The sequence below is a fragment of the Typha angustifolia genome, chromosome 5, assembly GCF_048772165.1.
Source record: "Typha angustifolia cultivar Huaian chromosome 5, ASM4877216v1, whole genome shotgun sequence".
Taxonomy (NCBI): Eukaryota; Viridiplantae; Streptophyta; class Magnoliopsida; order Poales; family Typhaceae; genus Typha; species Typha angustifolia.
In genome coordinates, this window is record NC_133243.1 from 5,386,311 (window position 1) to 5,407,410 (window position 21,100).

At 36.3% G+C, this 21,100-nt stretch overlaps 3 protein-coding genes across 8 annotated transcripts in view; 1 reads left to right on the top strand and 2 right to left on the bottom strand.

The window, feature by feature from the left end:
- LOC140759977 (nudix hydrolase 3) overlaps positions 1-4,347 on the bottom strand; it is a 34,928-nt gene extending 30,581 nt beyond the window's left edge. Inside the window, exons 1-3 of one of the 4 annotated variants that reach the window (XM_073096725.1) lie at positions 4,161-4,347; positions 3,876-3,933; positions 3,607-3,786 (exon numbers count right to left, since the gene is read on the bottom strand). In XM_073096725.1, coding sequence (XP_072952826.1) covers positions 3,607-3,786; positions 3,876-3,910 — 215 coding nt within the window. In that variant the 5' untranslated portion in view covers positions 3,911-3,933; positions 4,161-4,347. Of the gene's footprint in view, positions 1-3,606; positions 3,787-3,875; positions 4,120-4,150 lie in introns of those variants that run through there. The other 3 variants (XM_073096723.1, XM_073096724.1, XM_073096726.1) reach the window with 3 other exon arrangements.
- A 2,096-nt stretch (positions 4,348-6,443) lies between these two features.
- LOC140759995 (uncharacterized) lies at positions 6,444-12,162 on the top strand. Of its 3 annotated transcripts, XR_012104302.1 has the most exons (7): positions 6,444-6,767; positions 6,865-7,000; positions 7,370-7,461; positions 8,443-8,566; positions 10,139-10,250; positions 10,952-11,270; positions 11,992-12,162. XR_012104302.1 is itself a non-coding variant. In XM_073096746.1 (6 exons), exons 1-5 carry the CDS (start codon positions 6,502-6,504, stop codon positions 10,247-10,249), a joined length of 729 nt encoding a protein of 242 aa, XP_072952847.1. In that variant the 5' UTR covers positions 6,444-6,501; the 3' UTR covers position 10,250; positions 11,992-12,162. The 3 variants fall into 3 exon arrangements, 2 of the variants coding, with proteins under 2 accessions (XP_072952847.1, XP_072952848.1); XM_073096746.1 differs by lacking the exon at positions 10,952-11,270; XM_073096747.1 differs by lacking the exon at positions 10,952-11,270 and having other exon boundaries at positions 6,596-6,767; positions 6,888-7,000.
- An 839-nt stretch (positions 12,163-13,001) lies between these two features.
- LOC140759994 (protein TIC 55, chloroplastic) lies at positions 13,002-15,341 on the bottom strand. The gene is made up of 3 exons (XM_073096745.1): positions 14,859-15,341; positions 14,374-14,476; positions 13,002-14,267 (listed from the first exon to the last, which is right to left on the bottom strand). Exons 1-3 carry the CDS (start codon positions 15,269-15,271, stop codon positions 13,149-13,151), a joined length of 1,635 nt encoding a protein of 544 aa, XP_072952846.1. The 5' UTR covers positions 15,272-15,341; the 3' UTR covers positions 13,002-13,148.
- Between the last annotated feature and the right edge of the window lie 5,759 nt (positions 15,342-21,100).

Genomic DNA, 21,100 nt, shown 5'->3' on the forward strand with positions numbered 1-21,100 from the left:
TATTTCACTCTTTCTACAGCCCACTAGTCTTGGCATTGAAGTCAAGGAAGCCCTAAAGGCTTGCTCTCCAAGTGTTTGACAAAAAGCCACACAGCAGTAGGCAATGTTTTCAGTGATGCCCAGTAGGTGTTTAACAAAAGTTCAATATGTCAAGGGCAACAGCAGAATTGTTTTTCAACGAGTGCCCACCTAGTGTTCAATGAAATTTCATTGTGTCAAGCTCTCATTCTTTAGCAGTTTTGTTTTCAGCAATTGCTCATCAAGTGTTCGATAAAATTCCATAGTGTTAAGCCCTTAAGTTTTCAGTAGATCTGTCCAAATTTGGCATCTATTTGACAGTGTGTCAAAGTTAGTAGTATTGTTCATCAGGTGCTCGACGAAAGGCCCAAGTCAGATAATTTCGAAACGCCCTTAAGGTGACAGATAGATTTTATATCTAGTAATGGCATCGTTTGTTCCGATCAGTCATGAGAGTCTCAGCTTCACTAGTGCCTCTATTTCTGCCTCTGCTTTCTCTAGTATAATTAAATCTTGAATTTTTTATTCTGGCCCCTCACATCATATTACTGATGACTCTTTCATTTTCACTAGTCACACTCCTGCCTCCACTGCCCTTCCTTATGTTCACATTGCTGATAAGACTCATTACCCCATCTCTCACATTAGTTACATTACCCCACCACTAATCCCACTAGCCATTTTACTTTGTCAGATGTTTGGCTTATTTTCGGTCTTACAATAAGCCTTATTTCTATTACTCAACTTTCTAACTCTAGTTACGCTCTTCTCTTCTACTTCTTGTATTGTGCAAGATTGGAACCGGTAATTGGATTCATAGGCTCTACTATCTGGACCAGCTTCACCTTCCTCTACCTAGAGCCAATGTTTGTCCCGTCACTCCTCTATCGCTATCAGACATATGGCATCGGCGTTTAGGTCATGTATCGAGTCAACATTCAGTCATCCCATGGTCTTTTATTGTCCCAGCAAAAGTATATTACAGACATTCTCAGTCGTGCTACTATCACTAACACTCGTCCTGCTGCTACCCTTGTTGAGCTTCATGTGAAGCTTCAGCCCAATGACGGTCAGCTTCTTCTAGATGCGACTAAATATTGTCAGCTAGTCGAGGCACTCATCTACCTAACCATTACTTAACATGATATCTCTCATGTAGTTGATCTTGTCACTCAGTTCATACAGGCTTCTCGAACAGCCCACTATGCTACTCTTATGTGAATTCTTCGATATCTTCGTAGCACCATTATCTGCTCTCTTTTCAAACTATCGACTTCCATCTTGGCTCTGCAAGCTTATTCCGATGCAGACTATACTAGTGACAAGTCTGATCAGAATTCTATTACTGGCTTTTGCATCTTTTTAGGGAGACTCCCTGATTTTCTAGCATAGCAAGAAATAGAATGTGGTGTCTCTTTCTAGTACTGAGTCAGAGTATCATGCTATGTATGCGGTAACTAAGGAGATTGTTTAGCTTCGTCGCCTCTTTACTGATATGGGTGTTTCATTGTCCTTCCCAACTCCTCTTCATGTCGATAATAATAGTGCTAAAAAGCTCGCTAAAATCCTGTTTTTCATGAGAGGACGAAGCACATTAAAGTCGATATGCACTGTACTCACCAATAATACCAAGCTGACATCATTTCTCTCCATTGCCTCAGCACTGCGAAGCAAATTGCCGACTTCTTCACGAAGTCTCTTCCTCTTCCGTGTTTTGAATATCTATTTAGCAAACTCTCAATTTATAATCCACCTTAAGTTTGAGGGGGTATTAGAGTTATTATGTTATATTTTATTTATTTATTTAGATATATGATAACTTTGTATAAATAGAGCCAAGTCCCTCTCTATCATATCAAGCAATACATTTTTCACCAAATCTTCTACCATCTTCCTCTCTTCTCTTCAAATCCAATCTAGGATTAGGCTTTGTATTGTTTCAATAACAAACAGTATTCCTGAAGAGCCTTGTCATCATTCTCCTTAATGTTCACAGTGTTAGTTTGTGATCACAGTTATTTGCGGATGAAGATAGAATTTCGTCGTTTGAAAAGAGAACATTCAATGGGTTGGATTTTGCATGCAGAACGTTATTTCCGAATCTATCAAACTCCCGCACACATGAAGAGAGAAATTGCTTCCATCAACTTAGAAGATGAGGCTATCCAATAGTATGACAGGTTTGAATCAAGTCGCAGTATTCCTACCTGGGAAGAGTGCATGGGTTTATAGTTTGATTGGGGATAATGTTCACATAGCACTTGCAAAAATTTGGCAGACTTTAACTATGTTAAATATCAAAGCTGGTTTGAGCTTTTAGCAAATCAAGAGCGAATTGGTCTAAGCCAATTTGTGGGAACAATTGTAGAAGGGCTAAATGCGAAAATTCACCATGAGATCAAGATGTACCGGCCTCGAAAAACAATTGCAACAATCTCATTTGCCTATTTGCTAGAGGAGCAAAGAGATGAGAACCGGCAGATGTTTCCCTACACCTACACGTGAAGGGGAGTAGAATCGTGTGGAACAGTCGAAACAACTAATTGATAAAGAGTTGAAAGAACATCAAAAGGTCTTTGTTTCTATTGTGACGAGTGGCATAAGGGGCCTCATTGTGAGCAAAAGAGATTATTGATAATTGAACCAGGTCCAGATCTCGAGGTTGCCACTTGGAGCCCTATGATTATCAAAGAAAAAATTTTAGTGTTCATTCATTCCCAACCTTGAAGGCAAGGTTGTTCTTAGGAATAGGGAATGATACAACTGTATATAAGGCTGTCAAAACAATCAAGCCGGCTCGATAAAGTTCGATCAATCTTAGCTGAAAACGAGTTGAGCTGAGCTTGATCTTCAAAATAGGATAAAAAATAATTGCAAGCCAAGCTGGATCATAAGCCAACTCAATCAAATAAGCTCAAAGAAGGCTCGAAATATATATATATATATATATATATAAATTTACTTAAGTGGATTTTTATGTATTTTGATCTTATAGAGTTTAGTTCTAAATTTTAATTCTATTAGTTTATATTTTTTTTAAAATATTATATTTTAAACTTGATTCAAGCTTAATTTAATTCAAGGTTGCATAAAATTTGGCTTCACTTGATTAAGGCTTAAAATTGCTTATTGGTCGGTTCGTTTAGGCTCGAGCTCAAAATTGGCTTAAATTAAAATAATTTCAGTTCAAGCTTGAGCACAAATATAGACTCGAAATTAATTTCAATTCAAGTTTGGTCAGAGCTTACATCCCTAACGGTATACCAATAATATTAGGAATTAACTGATTTTTCCTTATTAAACTATCTCCTTTTCTTGATATTCCCTATTCTTTTCCTCTTATTCTTTATTTTCTGTTGTCATTTCGAGTTAGGAACGTGGTCCTAACAAACAGTGATGAACCATGCCTGGCCATCCATCTCAAATTGGAGAATGGAGATCGTTATCAAACTGATCGCAATTAGATCAACAAAAAACGGCATATTTAGGGCAACGACCCATCAAACAAGGCCGATATCTACCAACACAACAATTCTGATTCCAAACCATCTAAGAAAACGAAAAAAAAAAAAATCCGGATTCCTCTACCTGGCGCTCAAAAGGGAAGAATCCCCCGCCGAGATGTGTCCCGCGCTGGAGATATCCCATAACCCGGGCCACGAGTCCTTGCAATCGGCTCGCCTCTGCAAGAGGAGCTCCCGAGTGCTCTCCGAGTAGATCCAAACGTGCACCGCTCGATGGTAATCCCCATCGGAATGAACGAGGCTCCTGAGATCGAAAGAATCGGATCAAAAAATGGATTGGGAGATCAGAAATAAAAAGAGGTGTTCTTGGGTTAAGGAGACGGGAAGACGAACCTACGCTTGGAAACGCCGGTCTTCTCCCCGGTCATCGTGAGGACGTCGAGGTATTCTTCTTCGTGGTGGGAATCCGCCATGGGAGACAACAGGAAAGCGAGCGAGAGAGAGAGAGACGGTGGTCGGGGCGGAGGGAGAGGGAGAGTCCGTTAGTTTCTTTCTCCTTTTACTATTTTTTTTAAAAGAAAAGGATATATGGACTAATTAACTGCCCGGATTACAATAAGCTTCAGCAGCCAAAATATATATCATGAAAGAAAAATGAACGAGGATACCATCACGGACCATGGAGCCTAAATACTGGGCCTTCAGAACGTTAACGAGCAGTAAGGAATCAATTTTTATGATCATATGAGTGATGCCGCGGTGGCGAATGCACACAAGAGCCTCCCGAGGTCAATAGCTTTCGCAGCAAGGGCGGAGCAGTAGGCAGACTACCGTCTATTAGAACTCAAAAATGAGCCGTCAGTGTTGAGCTTAAGGAATCTTAGCGAGACGAGTAAACAAGCATAAAATCATATATCCTATAATTCCATTCGATAGGAACTGACTGATGAATAAAGGGTTAGCTATAAGTCTGTGGCAAGTTAGAAAGTCTTCACCTAGTTTATTCCCACTTCTAAGCTCCCATCTTTATCCATCATAAGTTTTTTCTTTTAAGCAATTAGATTTTAATGGTATCTTAGTTAAATCAATGTCTATTTAAGGATCTGAACATAATCTTGTTGGCATCTTTATCTCTCTTAAGTGCTTTCATTGTCATAAGTGAGTATAAATCAATTATTCGTATGCTTACAAGTTGCATTAGTGAATAGAATTCTTATTATGTCCAAAAGGAAAATACTAATTTACTTTTCTTTTCTCTTTAATTTTGAAGATAAAAAAATTAAATGGTAATATTATAGGTTTTCTCTCTTTGCCATCTTCCTTGCACTCTTTTAATATTTGGATTTTAAGTAACCTAGTGATTAGTTCGTACCAATATATAATAGAGATCATATGTTCGATAACGGTAATAGATATTGGAGTTGATATTTAGTAAAACTTTCATCAAAGCGTGCATAACTACGGCTCATCGTGCTCATTTTTTTGAGAGGGTTAGCTAAATTATTCAACATATATATTGAAGATAACATCTAGCCTAGAGTCTACAGGCTTGTGACGATAAAAGAAATGTTAGATTTAAAATATGATCTTGTTACATGATTACTACCAAAAGTTGCAAAATATTATAATTTTCATTACACTCTTTGTAATATCAAAATTGCAGCATTCTTTTGAATTGCCAATACTTGAAAAGATTAGTAGCAATTAAGATGAAATTCTCTTAGCCCTATTTGATTGCCGAAGAAATCTAGTTTAGCTATCCTAATTTTTATTCTTAAAATTATACCTCTAATCTAAAATAAAAAATAAGTGCTTAGTTGTAAGCTAGAATATCAGTATAATAATTATTTTTATGTGATATAAAATTATTAAAAGTACAAATAAAAAATAGAAATTAACTTAAAAACTCTTGATAGTGGAAATTATTCAAATTAAGTATTCTCGTAAGAAATTATAATAATACATGTGAAATTTGTTTAGTCAATTTAGTTTTTCCTTCACTTTAGAAATAAAAGTAAATTCTATAATAAATTATTATCAAAATAAGGTCTTTATTTTAAAAATAATTGTTTTTATGTTAACTTGTATTTTAAAATAAGAATGTAATAATTAACTTTGATGTGATATAAAATAAAAAATAGAAAATTATGTATTTTAGTTTTTATGAAATTATTTTAAATATTTTTTAATTTGATATAAAATAGGTTGATGTGATTGATATCAAAATAAATTAGTAATTAGGTTTGTATGCCATATAAAATATATTTTTGATAAATAGTGTTTGTATTATAGAATATGATTATTATAATATTTAGTTGTTATTTTGAAATAAAAAATATTCTAGAATAAAATAAATGTTACTAAATGAATGGGAGATTAAAGTGGTATCCTTTAATCTATAAAATAGAAATCCAGTAACTAAATTGGGGCCTTACAAATATTATAGATAGTGATAGTGTGATACTTTGATTTATGATCAAAATGGTAAAATATAGAATTAAATACATTTTACCCCTGTATACTTATGTTCTAAAATTATTTTATCCCTATATATTTGTAAAAGTCTAAATCAGTTAGTATAATTACAACTAAAGTGAGAATATTAGTTTTTTCATCCAAACTAACGGAGTGCATCAAAAAATTCTAAAAATAAATGCCGAGCTAAATTCCCTCCGTTTTTAATTTTTATTGTCCTTATTTTCTAGATTGTGCTAACTATACAGCAAATTTTATTAAACCTAGTCTTTTATAATGTTTAATGGTTATATTACATCTAAGAACAAGCCAAATATAAGATAAAAATTTATTTATTTTATTTAATAAATAAAATAGAGTATTTTAGTTTTGGACATGCTCAATTAATAAACTTATTTTGGGCATGTGAAATGTATTTAACCCTATAATATATTTAACCCTTCTAACAACGAATGCTGACGACTGTAAGTTGCGGTTGCGGAACGAACTGTTTAACCTTCACTCCCAATCGGAAGTAGCTGACGACACTTCAAAGAAGTCCTCCATGGCCGCCTCTATTCCCGAAACCCAGCCCAGAAAGAAACGGAAGCGAAGCCCCCGCGAGAGCAATCCCTTGATCGCCAAGTACTGGCGCCAGCGCTACTCCCTATTCTCCCTCTACGACCGCGGCATCCGAATGGACGACGAGGGTTGGTTCTCCGTCACCCCTGAGGCTATTGCCGCCGCCCACGCCGCACGTGCCGCCACCACCGACCTCGTCGTCGACTGCTTCGCCGGCGTCGGCGGCAATGCCATCCAGTTCGCCGCGAGGTATTCCAAAGAGGCGGGATCGGGGCCTAGAGATTTATAAGATTCTTCTTTTTTTTTCCTTTTTTTGGTGTAAAGTTTGGATTTTTTTTTTTGACAGGGGGTGCTATGTTGTTGCTGTAGAAATTGATCCTTGGAAGGTGAAGTGCGCGGTTCGTAATGCGAAGATATACGGAGTGGAGGATCGAATCGATTTCGTTGTTGGTGATTTCTTTCTCCTCGCGCCATTTCTGAAGGTACGCGCATGGATACTACAAAAGAGCAGCTAATCTTATTTTTGGGGGGTAAATATGCGGTTAGAACCCTACATTTATCTCTATTTGCAAACTGCAACACAATACACTGTAAGCTAGGTTGATGTTTGACACGGCTGCAGAAAAAGGAAATACTCTATTACTCTTAGTTCTTTAACATCAGTGATGTAGTTGACATAACCTTTTTTTTTTTTTATCATTCTTAGCAAATACTTGAATTATTGGATTCTAACCAGAAATTCTCTTAAATGTGGGGCGATAGGCAAATTTCACTAAATTATCATTAAGGAGGATTTGCTGCATTGCTGAATTTAAATTGCACTGTCAACCTGATTATTCTCATTTGATCAGGGTGATGTTGTGTTCATTTCACCACCATGGGGAGGTCCATCATATAGCAAAGTCGAAAGTTTCACTCTTGATATGCTGAAGCCAAAAGATGGGTACATTCTTTTCTGAGAAGTGATCTGCGAATTATTTTTTTTCTACTCATTTAATCTTCGGGAAACGAGAAGTTAGACATCTAATATGAGCTCAAAAGATTGAAAGAAGGAACTTGTCAATTCATAAATGTTAGGTTTTTATTGATCCACTCCAATTATGGTAATCTTAGTTCTGCTTATCAGTTGCAGTCTTGAAGTATATGGTCTTGTAAGCATTAGGATTGTGCATATAGTCAGCATACTCTAGTACAGCTATTCATAGTAGGCTTAGAAGATGGTAATTATGCCCTAGCTCTTCCAGTACATTCTTTGGAGCGAGGCATTGCAAAAGCAATTTTGGAAACTAATATCTGAGTTGCATTGTTGCTTCTCAGATTTCAAATTCTTTCTTCCAGTTGAGGTGTGCAGTGCCAAACTATCCACCTTTCCATAGGAGTCATAGATTCTTTGAGCTCAAAATATGTAGCTGTTGTCTAACAGACAAAGAGCCAAAGAAGCTGTCTTTCAAGCTGTAGAAATTAAATAAATGAAGAATGATGGACATGGAATACCATGGATTCTAGTGCTGGGAGGCATAGGTGTTGGCACAGCACAAAAAACATTCGTATGGTTTAGCATTATAGAAAGCTGTGTCTTGTCCTGTACGATTCTCAGCCTCGGTGTCACACTAGTACACCACCAGTACGCCTCATGTTGACAGCACATAGAAGCCCTGAGTAATACATACAAAGCAAGCACACTAGGGAAGTTATTTTTTATCACTTGACCGCTCAATGTCATGTCCTTTGGTACTGAGGTATCTTAACCAGTATTCCTATAAGGTTCTGTTTCCAAATAACTAGTATGCTGCCTACCATTTGTAGTCCTTTTGAGTTTTGCTTTATATATTTTGGATTTCTAGTAATCTCAGGGGTTATATTATATGAATGGAACCTATGTTGGAAATATAGAAACTGATACCAGTGTTTTCTTTTAGGGCAGATTTTCAATATTTCAAGTTGCCCAGAGAATAACACCAAATATCATTATGTTCTTGCCGCGCAATGTGGACATAAACCAAGTGGAGGAACTTTCTTGGTTGTCTTCCCCTCCCCTAAGTGTAGAGGTACACCTCAAATTGCTCAAATTGTCATAATCTATGTCTAAAGCCATTTCTAATATATATGTCACATCTAGTAAACTAGGTCTAACCACTGTAATCAGATTTCACAAAAAACCGAAGAGATTTTAGTTGTCAGGAATGTTAAATTGTTAATAGTACTAGATCAGCCATCACTTAAAAATGACAATATAAGGAGTTCATTGTGGAACTGCGGAGGACAAGGTATTATATGGTACTTCTATATAGGATGGTATTGCAACATTGTATGGGGAATCAAGAACTTAACCCTCTATTCACTTCAGGAATATTTTTTTTTAAATTTTGGAATACAACTCCTTATTCAAAATAACAGCGAAACATCATAAAAACCTTATTCTAGAATACAAGCATTATTTATCAAAATTACATCTTATACCACACACTAATCTAATAAATAATTTATCCTTAGTATCTAACCCATCAACTTACTTTATATCAAATCAAAAAATTTTTATGGTAATTTCATAAAAATTAGAACACCTTTTTTGTATTTTTTCTTTCACTTTATATCACATCAAAAATAACTATTACACCCTTATTCCAAAATACAATCAAATATTTATATCAAATCAAAAATAATTATTACACCCTTATTCTAAAATACAAGTGAACATTTATATCGTATAAAAAATAATTACCCACCCTTATTCCAAAATACAAGTAAACAGTTATATCGCATCAAAAGTAATTATTACACCCTTATTCTAAAATACAAGTAAACATAAGAATGATTATTCTTAGAATAAAAATCTCATTTTAGGAATAACAAAAAGAACTATCATTCTAGAATTGATCTTATTCCTAAAGTAAATGAGGTCTAAAGGGAATGGTGGACATCTTTCTGATAGCATGCTGCAATATTGCCCTGACAGGAGTTCATAGATAAATTTTTGTCTGGTTAGGAGAGGTAGATAGTTCGGTTGCATGTTCCGTCAATATGATTTCTCTCTGCCCTTACTTTGCCTTCTCTAGAGTGCTGAAAGAAATTGGTTGTTGTCTTCTCTGATCTCCTAAAAGAACTCGAAAGGTACTTCCTTTGTATCCTCTGCATCCCATTGAAGATGCGTAATGCTACCTCCTACTTTTAGCTCCCACCATCGTCATTAGAGGTAGCTTCAATCCCTTTTCCTCATCCCAGAGGAAAAGACCAGACAAAACAAAGGTACACCGAGGGCATAGTTAATGACAATATACCTCCATAAGAGCAATTCCATCTGCAAAAGTTAAAGTGGATACTTCAAGCAAGATAGACTTACTCATTAGCGTCATCAATTAAGAAGGGTGTATTATTAGCATTAAACCTTACGACTTGACCAAAGAAAATGCATCTGCAAGGATATTTCCCGTTGAGGTGCTTTGAACATGTAGATATTCCATAGGAATACTGGATTCTGATATTTATTTATTGTACCTAATTTTGAACATGTAGATATATTTTTAATCTTTTTATCATCTCTGTTAATGTTTCTTGTTGAATGTTTACTCTTGCACACATGAGATGCCCCTATCGTTTGTTATAACAATCTCAATATGCAGATCGAAGAGAATTACATTAGGGAACGTTTGAAAGGAGTTACTGCTTACTTTGGCAATATTGCATCAGGATCAGCTGGATTTCTACAATTGTGCTCAGGCACAACTTCATGAGGTAAATTGTAAAATGAATCTTCTTTCTGTCTCCCTCCTATGTATATCAGATTCCTATTACCAGTTACGATCTTCTGTAAAATGTTATTGAGTTGGGGCAAATGCAAAAGCCTTTATCTGATGAAGTACTCTTTGCCCTGCAACTTGCCTATAGAAGTTAACTGGACTTGTCTAAATTTCAACGGTAATCATTGTTTGCTGGTTCCTTATTGTCTGTCCTTTTTCAAATATGTTGACCAGAAAGACGAGGACAAAGACATAACAAAGATTGTGTAAGTGCATGAAATATAACTCAAATCCCTTTCTAGAGTCATATTTTGTTGTCCTTTTCCTATCACTCTACTTGCCGATAGAAGTAGGAAAGGAAGTTGTAAACATGAAGCATCATTTTATTTGCATTTGCTGAAATCTAGGGTTAGTTATTTGAGGACCATCTCTTTGTGGCAAATTAGTTTTGGGTACATGTAGGTCTGATCACAACTTGAGTTCCTTTACACGGTTATATATATTTTCCTTTTTCTTATTATTAAACTTTCAATTAAAAGTTTGAAGGGAAGTTAAAGTTGTTTCACGTCTTTATGTTTGCATGATGAAATCTAATGTTAGTTTAGTACACGATTTCCTTTGTCACATGCATATCTTTTGGGCATTGCTTCCCCAGCTCCCAGTTCTAAGATAAACCTGTGATGCCTTGACAATCAGGCTCAGGTGGGTTTGATGCAAACAGGAGCTTTTGCAATTTTTTGCAGTTGTCTGCAAGTGAATCTATTTGCTGGTGCTGTCATTACAAGATTGTGACATTTGAGAAGGATATCAATGAAAAAGGAGTTCGTCCCTTAGAAGTTAAACCATCATCTATCAAAGGGAAGCTAGCCATCAAGAGCACTTTTATGTGTGATACTCAAAATTTGAACAACTAGCATCTAAACAATCACAACCTGCAAATTAAGGAGAGGTTTCTATATCCCCTTGACCTGTGTAACTTATGATGCACCTCTATCAACAAGAAGAAAGACCTGAAGTATTTTCCCCTCTTTTTTTTAACTTATGCAACTTTATTTTTAGGTGCATTTCAGGAAGAATATAGTTGTTTCTGATCAAAGCCCTTGACATCTTTGTTGCTGGAAACAATGCTAATATGTCTGATCTATGCTAATTGTTCATATAACTATTCAACACTGGCTGATGTTACAACAGCACATAGTCTTCCCGGTTTAATTAGTTGAAACATACTAATGCCCAGTTTAGTTATATTTGATATCAGTTTTTACTTCTATCTATTTTCCTTCTAAGCCTGTTGTGATTTTAAATTTTTTATTTGAAATTGTTAGGCATGCAAAGCACAGGTTGATTGCTATAAATTAAATTTCTTATGATCTTTGGTAACAGCATAATCTTTATTCTTTATAGCAATTACTGTCAAATACAACTACTCTTGAGTAACATATGTTACTAGTTAAGCCATTGCAGGGGCTTCTCTTCTTTTTTTTCTTCCTATCTCCTTGGTCATCCTGCCATCACTTGAAACCGATGCGGCAGCCGTATAACCTTCAAAAAAGGGAAAAAATATATATAATCATTAATCAAACATACTTTTAAATTAAGAAAATCACAAGATGCATTAGTGAAACATACATATCAAGCTTACTTCCACATTTAGTTCCACCAGGAAGAGGCTTGTTGCATTTTTCTGCAACATAGACTACCTTCTCCATGCTGATCAATGTGGATTATACTGGCAGATGCAAATCAAATCTACTTGCTGCAGCTGGTGACAACAACTAATTGAGGGCTCTATTATCTCTCCTTTGTCCTGTACATACTCTTGGCAATGGAGAAATATCTTCACCAAGTCTGATGCAGATCAGCTTCCTGGCTGGAGACTAGGGTTACCGGTAGGGCTACCGCCAAGGCTAAGAACAAGCAGTGCAGAGTTTGCCATCAGTCCTCTCTACTAGAATATTGTAATCTACTCTACTGGTGTTGTTGTAATGGGCACAAGAATGGAGAGGGCCTAGTACCTATTTATAGTGAAGAGTTGGTCAACAATATCAACTTTGGGATTGTTGTAGAATGGAGAGCGTTACAAAGGAGAGGAATCTTAAATAGTACGAGGTAGAGACAGAAGTGTTGTAATATGTATTGCTGAGATAGAGCTACTGCCAATTGTTAGAAGAATAAGCTGTGATTTGTTAATCTTTGCATTAAGAAGTAGAAGGTAGATACAAAATTGATGTAATTTGTACTGCTGTGAGGAGATAGAGTTGCTGCCAATTGTTAAAACCAAAATGGTATGATCAGCTACTCTATTTGCATATGAATCTCTAATATATCCTTCAGATTTGGTTATGTGAAGATTGAGAAATGTCAGTCTGACCTTTGAGTTGGACAAATGTATGTCTTATTCAATATCAATAAATTATATCTCCATATGATATTTATCCACGCATAAACTAATGTGAATGTCAAGATAGAGCTTTTACTTTCAATCCCTTCTACATGCATGTTTTTACCAACAAGTAAGAATTATATCATGTTTAATGTTGCCTAACTCTAACTATTTGTTTCAACCAACCACTCAGTATAAATAGAGAGAAACAGGTGAGATCTAAACTCATGACCTGTTGATCATTCACTCTAAATTTCTTCCTAGATAATCACTAATTTAAAATTTTAAACTATTAAATAATGGATCGATAATATATATTATGGCTTAGTATATAATCTTAGTAGTGCATCTTAGACCACAAGATTACTGGAAAAGATGCTGTTCAACAAACTTTTATTAATAAATAATGCTCAAATTAATCTATCACAACTTCCAGAAAAACTAAGCATCATCCTACAATATCTAACATATGCCATTCTTCTTGCCATCGAATCTTACACTTTCAAACTCTCACAATCTTCTATGAGTTCTAATAAAGTTTGTTGTTATAAGAGCAACAACACTAGAGAAAGCATGAGACCCAGCCAAGAGAACCCCAGAAGCAACCAAGAACGCAACCTTCCACTTCCTCGCAGAAGCCAAGACTGCAGCAGCCAAAGCAGCAGCAGCGAGAATTCTGAACGCATTCACCCACACTTGGAATTCTCTAACAACACCTCTACAACCCTTGCAATGCACCACATGGCGGTAGTATCTATTAGCCAAGTTGGGCGCATGCAAACTCCCTACCCCTCCCTTGGCCGGAAAAGAAGCCGAAATCCCGGCCACGAGCCCAGCCGGCGCGTGTTCGACCACCGCCGGCTTCTCCGGTAGCCGAACGCTGCTGTGCCCGAAGTAGTAAGGCATGCCATGGCCAACCTTGTCCATCCACTTCCTATACTCCACCACCCAAGTGTCCGAAGACTTGAGGTTAAGATACACGTCCTTAGTAGCCACGTTCTCCTTCATCAAAACTTCATTCTGGGATGACAAAAAGCCCATGTCTTGCTCAAACACCTTGCCTGCATTCTGGTGCAGGAACCATTTGGGCACCACCTTTGCCAAAAAGGACCTCGTACTTGCTCCAAATCTCACTATGAGCATCGACTTCCCTTGCCCCGCGGGCCTACAGAGGAAAAGAGCTGAGAAGTATTGCTTGACGCCATTCTTATCCGTGAATTCTAAGTCGTTCGAGAGCACGCACGGGGCTTGGAATCGAAGGAAGTTCAAGAGGTTGGGGTTCCTGGATCGACCCCATTGCCCGGCGAAGCCTCGTGGGGTCCGCTCCGTTACGTGGAAGACGAGCGGCTGGGCGTCTTCTCGCTTCGCCGTCCAATCCGTGCGGTCGTGGGAGATGGCCACGTGGGCGGGATCCATGAGGTTCTCCAAGAGGATGGAGTGGTCGTAGGGGAGCTCGTGGATAGTGGATAAGTCCTGGAAACCGGGGCGGGAAAAGTGGTCGAATAACGGGAGCTTATCGGGGTTGGGCGGGGCGTTATCCGACATCCAGACCCACACCACGCCTTGGGAGTCGCGGACTTGGTACGTCTTCGTGCAGGCGTTGCGTGGGATCTTGGCTCCCGCCGGCAACTGCATGAGTTCTCCGGGTTAAGTTTGGATTCAAGACGGTCTTCAAATCTCTTTTTTCCCTAAATTAATTGGAATCGAGGGGAGGGAATTAATAATAGATTGAGACCTGGGGTATCTTGGTGCATTTGCCGTCGCCGTCGAACTGCCAACCGTGATAGAGGCATTCTAGTTTTCCGTCAACTAGCTGACCCTCGGAGAGTTTCGCCAATCTAGAAATTTTCGACATAAAAATTTAAGTATTTACAAAGATTGACGAGATCATAATTAGTTTATTTCTACTTGATGCTGTCCTATTGCTGCCTAATCCCAACAATCAAAGCATAACTTATGTGCAAGTTTGAGTAGGAACAGAGGATAGCAAGGGAAAAGCTTACTTTGGTTCCTCTAATGGCCTGTCTTTGGACTCATGCAGTAAAGTGGGTCTATGATCTCAAAGATTTTCCTTATGTTGATTGATTTCTTACATTAATTCTTTGCGCAGCACTCAATTTAAGATCCAACGCAATCTTTTTCATATCTAAATAGCAAATCTTTGACTAAAACTTGCGAGGCAAACGCTTAAGCTGATAGAGAACGATCGGAGTGACATACCTATGCGGACACCGATCCTCATGGCACCGAAGGACACCGTCGCCGTCCCGGTACAGCACGATCTGCTTGTCGAAAACCGTGAGCCCTATCCCTGCGTCATCGGGCACCTCCGCCGACAAATAGAGAGGGTACCACTCCTCCCTCCAGTCATACTCCACCGCTCCGGCCGCCTCCGCCGCCTCCTTCGGATGCAACACTTCCTCCTCCTCCTGGATCCCCTCCACCACTGCGGCCCAGCATTCTCCACTCCACTTCTTTCCTCCTCTCCTCCTCAAGACTCCCCTTTGTGTGTAGTTACTGCAACCACTGCTGCTACCGAAAGAAGTGGCAAGAAGAGTAGTATGGATTGGCTCGAGTGTTCGAACGCTGGAAGGGAGAAGAAAAGGATACGAGGAACAGAGAAGTGCCATCATAGTGATCACTGCCTCTTTCTCAAAGAGAGGGGGGAGATGGGAGGAGTCTCTTTATTTCTCACCACACATTTGAGGCAACGTATAGTTTTAGCTCGGAAAAATGCAACCTTATCTGATAAGAAATGGTGAGAATATTTTTGGTTGGCTACGAGGCCATGCATGGTCCCTTGTGCGTATTTCCTTCCTTTTTCTTGCAGAAGAGAAGGACAATTATTGGCAGATTCGGACCACTGGACCTGGATCTTTAGGGGGATTGCAAGAAGTAGAACTATTCACGTTATTATTATTATTATTATTATTTTTAGATCATTCATAAGTCTGAAAACTAGATATGAACCGGACAAAGGGTCAATCCTTTCTAAATATCGCCCCACCAAACTTTTAACTGTTTAGTATAGGTTTTAAGCCATACGCGTCGCCGAACAATTGCTTCGAATCAAATGCTGCCGAGACCTGCTCCAAACCGTTGCGTTTCCAAACTGTTTTTTTTAAGCTAACCGAACTATTCACGTCATTGAATGAGTCAAGAGTTACACTCTGAGAGTGATAGCTTTGGATTAGGCTGGTTTGTTTGGTTGCCTTGCATTATAAAATTTAAGTTAAGTGAACCACCACTTGTTTTTACCACATGATTAATAAGTTTCTCTTTGATTAATTTTTAGATTATTCTTCTAACAAAAGGTTATAGAGCATAATAAGGAAGCAGATGTAGGACCCGAGGTTTATTTTTCTTAAATTTGATCATTTCTTGTGTGATTGATTTAATTAACAACCTTATCTTTTCTTTTGTTATAATCTTTTATCCTATCTTTTGAGTGGGGATTTCTTGTTTGGTCTTTAGTGAGTCAGTTAATGACTATGATACAAGCACTCATTTGAAGGTCGCCTCTATAATCCGAGTCACTGTTTGGAGTTATCAAAGATTTCCATACAAGTAGGGTTAACATCACTGGAGCTCATAACCTTGCCAATTTTGCTCTTCAAAATAAAAAATTATAAGAAATAGATTGATCCACGGATCTCAATTGTAATACTTAACACTCTGTCTTTTAATGAAATTATAGTTTACGCTCTATATTTTTATCATTTGAAAATTGAGTCTTATGATTAAGCGAATATGTACAAAAAAAAATATCTTGCCTTTATATTAGTTAGTTAAACTTAACCAAATCGCTGACTTAAGTTAACTATATTAAAAACAATACAAAAATACCATCAACTAAATCATACGAAGGATATTTTAGTCATTTTAAAAATAAAATATCTCTACTTAACATAATATTCTCACAGTATTAGTTCAAATCTAACCTATATTGACTAAATTAAAGGGCTTAATTTGTGAACAGTAAAAATATAGGATGTAAATCAAAATTACGTTATAAACAGGGTATTATATATAAATTTCTATTAAAAAAAAAAGCTTGGCACATGAAAATTATTACTCAAATAGGTGAGGTCCTTAAAATATTACTACTTGAGTCGCCTAGAATGAAAATTATTGGAAGTTTTTAGCCATGCATTTATCTGATGCATTGCCATTAACTATTCCACCCTTGATACCTTCTAAATTTATTATCATGGAGTATAAGACTTCGTCTTGCCCAGTGCTCTATTCAATGGTCAGTCCATTGGACTTATCAGCAGCTTGCAGCAAGTAAATGCTAATATTTAAATGGGAAACTTAGTTAAGACAAAGACTCCAATATAATGTTTTTAGAGCATGCACTAAGAAAAGATTCCAAGACATTATCAGTTAATTTTTAGATCAATTCATTCTCCAACGAGGCATTTATTCAGAATAGCTATTCTTATTTGTTATTCTCAAAATAAGATGTAATAATTAATTTTGCTGTGATATAAAAAAATAAGAAGATAAAAAGAGTCTATCTTTTATGAAATTATGCTGAGTACCCAAGTAAATTGAAGAGATAAATATCAAAGATAAACAAGTAATTAAGATAGTGTATATTATAAGATATAATCATAACGAACAGTATTTGTATTCTAAATTATGATTATTATAAAGAAATAATTATATTAAAGAATTTTGATATGAAAACTGGGTCTAATGGACAGTCGCTGGCCTATAATTTACATTCCCCCTCAAGCTGGAAATAACCATCCAGACCACTAGGATCTGTCGATCATCCAGTAGACTGTAGACTGTAGTTACAGAAGAGAGCAGTATACGGATACTATCGAGAAGAGTCAAAGACAAGACCCCTCAGCTATGCCAGTTGATTAACATGGATCATGAACAAATCCCTCTCGTCCTTAGCATTTAATCAGCATTCGTTAGATTTGGCATTCATTTCATCCACTATTCATCAAACTGTTCCTCGTTTTATTACCCTACTTGTTAGAAGAAGACAAGATCGCAAGGTAATGGCAGGAAAAGCTCTAATGGAGTTTCTGTGAATTATGAGCAGATCCATATGTTTGTGCTCACTGAGTTGCAGATGTCTTTCTTAAGGAGAAATTAGCTGCAATTCTAAAATACTGTTCATTTTATGTACCTTTATAGTTAATTGGTCTCATATAGTTATATTCATATGTACGAGATTGTTGATAAGAATCCTATTTGACAGCGGATTTAACTAGCTTAGTGAAAGCTAAATTGGAGATGATTAGTTTTCGTGTAATAATATGTGTTATTAGTCGTGGTCATAGACATATAATTCTAGGGTAAGTGGTAAGGAAGATATAGTTTATATTCTGATTCAAGCTAGGGTTTTCATGTAACTACTTACAACATGAGTTGAAGCGAGCTAAATAAATTAGGAATTAGGGTTCATTAATAGGCCAAAAATTATCGTTGGTATTACTTGTAACACCCAAAAAAATGAGGTCGGCACATGTTGTGCATGTGCCACCCTTTCTAATCCCAGACAATGGGCTTTGATTTGGACCACTTCCCTGCTTTCATTGAGGCTTGGAGAAGCCCAATTATGGGTTCTCTATTAAGTGCCAGTAAAACTATCGAATTCTCGTCGTCTTCCCTTGTGGACCACAACAAACCTCCTATCACTTTTCCTAGTTTTCCTTACCTCTACCAAGTCTTTTGCCACACCTTCTTCCCTTTTCCTAGTGTCTAAGCCATCTCGCCCTATGCCATCTCCTTTCTCGACATCGTCGATTTCCATACTCACATAACCTCGTCGAGTCATGAGCCTCTTCCTTTAACAACCCCTCCCGCCTTCTCCACCTTTATTTTAGTTGTCTAGTTACAAGAAATTGCCGACTTTTCCCCCTTTTTCCTTATTTGCTATTGGGTGCACGAGTAGGAGATCCGTGCTAGGTTTTTCAGCCCATTTCGAGTTGGCACTTAGTCTAAGCCTAGTTTAGATATTTTTATTCATTATTTATATATTGTGAATTTAGTAGTAATATAATATTTTATCATAGACCTCCTTGGGACTAGCGCAAACTTCCGAGTGAACTAAATTCAAAGCGGAGCATTCTCATCACCAGGAAAATTAGCATTTCAAGTATTATATAATGTGTTAAGTTTTACACTAGAACACTTTATATATGACATGGTAGGTTTAGCTTATATAGCTACATATTCATTCAACATGATGGTTGACATGACCAGCTTTAACATGATTTAATAATGATATTTTTATTATACTTATTTATTGATATGTTAATATTGTGATTATATAGTAATATATTAGCATACAATAATATTTGACACCTTATAGCCAAAGTAGGCAGTAGAGTAGTTATATTATAGTATTATATAGTAGGGTCAATGTTTGAGTTTTCAATTTGTGGATCCTAGACAATTAAGTACATTGTTTGTCGGGGCTAAGATGAGCAATTATACAATCGTTTAAAATTAAACCATTTAGGATATTTAAGTTAGAGGTTGGAATATAGGATGATGTGATCTAGCAGTATTTGGTGATGTAAGGTGAAGTTATTCTTAGGCATCAGCTCATGATTTTCGCTTCAAGCAATGATCTCACAGTGGCAATGATGATAGAGGTGGGAATATAGCAGACAAATAAGGTTTTTAATCTATGGCGGCAGATGATTAGTCAACTATCTGTCAAGTGATGGACATATAATTTTACTACTAGGATCTATCATCTTTGGGGCTATTTATGCCAGACAAGTACGAGAAATGACTGATGAACCTAATGTTAGGCATGATGAGTAGCTGTGATGGCATAAAAAACGTTAGTATGCACTAGAGTTTAACTATGCTAACTAATATATTTATATGTATATCCATCATTATAATATCGATCAATTATTTATATATTCATGCATTTATCATATTAAATATACTTATATACGTTTTATTTTACCAATGATAGTCACTTGTAGATTGAATGTTATCTGTGGCAGAAATTAGTTGGCTTAATTGATGACTCGACGGTGCAGTTAGCTTAGAGAAGCAGCTTAATAGCGCGATAACTTGGTGCAATGTCTTAGTGGCATTTAGTTCAAAGCAATAGTTCAGCGAGGGCACACAATAACTTAATATATTAGTTAAAGCTTTATGGAGCCTTAGCGCCATTGTATCTAGGGAGTGTTGGCTCATATCTAATCTTCTAGGCTCTGGCTCTTGTATGATAAAAAAATTAATACTCATAGAGCAAGAATTATTATTGTTAGATTAAACATAAATAAAAATAACTATTATACTCGTACTCTATCTTTTAAACTCCTCTTGTCCACTAAATTATATGAAAATATTTTCGTTATTTTAAAAAGATTATTTTGTGCATAACAACGCTCGCCATATAAATCATTTCCCAAAACTTTACCAAGAAGAGATCATATCGTTCCACTGTAAGTATTTCCTGCACAGAAATTGATGCAGAAAAGTTAAATGAGATCAATAAAAAATTTGCAAACGGCGGCACTACCGAGAATCGAAATAAAAAGAAGTCCATGATTGCAAAAGAAAAGTATTTTTACACATTACACCCTGTATTTTATATATTAACATCTGAACTCTCTTTTTATTATATAATTCTCATTTAACACCCTGATATTATTTTAACTAACTGATCAAATTATTAAAATATCTTATTATTTTCTCTAATTTATATATCTCTCTACTATCTTCTCTACCTATCTCCTCCGCCATCGACATCGCCATTATCATCGTCATCGTCGCCGCCACCTTTCCTCTCGTTCTCCCTCCTTTCTTCTTCTTCTAAAAATGATAAAGAAGGCATCGTAATTTTAGGTATTTATAAATTATTTTATATATTATAACGAAATATTTTTTTATAGTATCGTCTAAGTTAATCCAAGATATTAAATAAAAATTATAAAGAAAAATGAGACGTTAAATTATAAAATTATCAAAGATAGAGTGTCAATTATAAAATAACTAAAATATAGGGTGTGATTTGTAAAAAATTTTTTAAAAAATAACAAAGATATATAGAAAGTGAGATCCACCCACAAATGTTTGTGACTAATCATACCTCCCATCCGTGGAAATCTGGAAACTTTTTCCGCCGAATTCGCAAACTTCATGAGTATTCATGTTGGATCGGCCTACTTTTGCATTTAAAAGCTGAGTTTTTTACTGTTATAATCTAATCCACGTGGATGCCATCAGATAGATATAACTCTGCTAGCAAAACATAGAATAGATATATCGGGAATAAAAAAGTCTTATTCCATCTTCCTATTCTAAAACCATATCTTGTTTAGTTTGAAATAAATAAGACTTATTTTGAATAAGAGACTTTATTCTATCAAACTAAATATGCTCCTAGACTCTTTAATTATTTATCACTTTTCCATAGGTTTTTGTTAAAAAAGTCACATAATTATCACGATCAATCTTAGGACTTCATT

What these genes read in the sequence shown, in the direction of transcription:
- LOC140759995 (XM_073096746.1), top strand. Translation starts at nt 6,502, where the DNA reads ATGGCCGCCTCTATTCCCGAAACCCAGCCCAGAAAGAAACGGAAGCGA. An exon ending in TCCTCGCGCCATTTCTGAAG is followed by an intron (nt 7,001 to 7,369) that starts GTACGCGCATGG and finishes TCATTTGATCAG; the next exon opens with GGTGATGTTGTGTTCATTTC. An exon ending in CCCCTCCCCTAAGTGTAGAG is followed by an intron (nt 8,567 to 10,138) that starts GTACACCTCAAA and finishes CTCAATATGCAG; the next exon opens with ATCGAAGAGAATTACATTAG.
- LOC140759994 (XM_073096745.1), bottom strand. Translation starts at nt 15,271, where the DNA reads ATGATGGCACTTCTCTGTTCCTCGTATCCTTTTCTTCTCCCTTCCAGC. An exon ending in GAGGATCGGTGTCCGCATAG is followed by an intron (nt 14,477 to 14,858) that starts GTATGTCACTCC and finishes GAAAATTTCTAG; the next exon opens with ATTGGCGAAACTCTCCGAGG. An exon ending in AATGCACCAAGATACCCCAG is followed by an intron (nt 14,268 to 14,373) that starts GTCTCAATCTAT and finishes GAACTCATGCAG; the next exon opens with TTGCCGGCGGGAGCCAAGAT.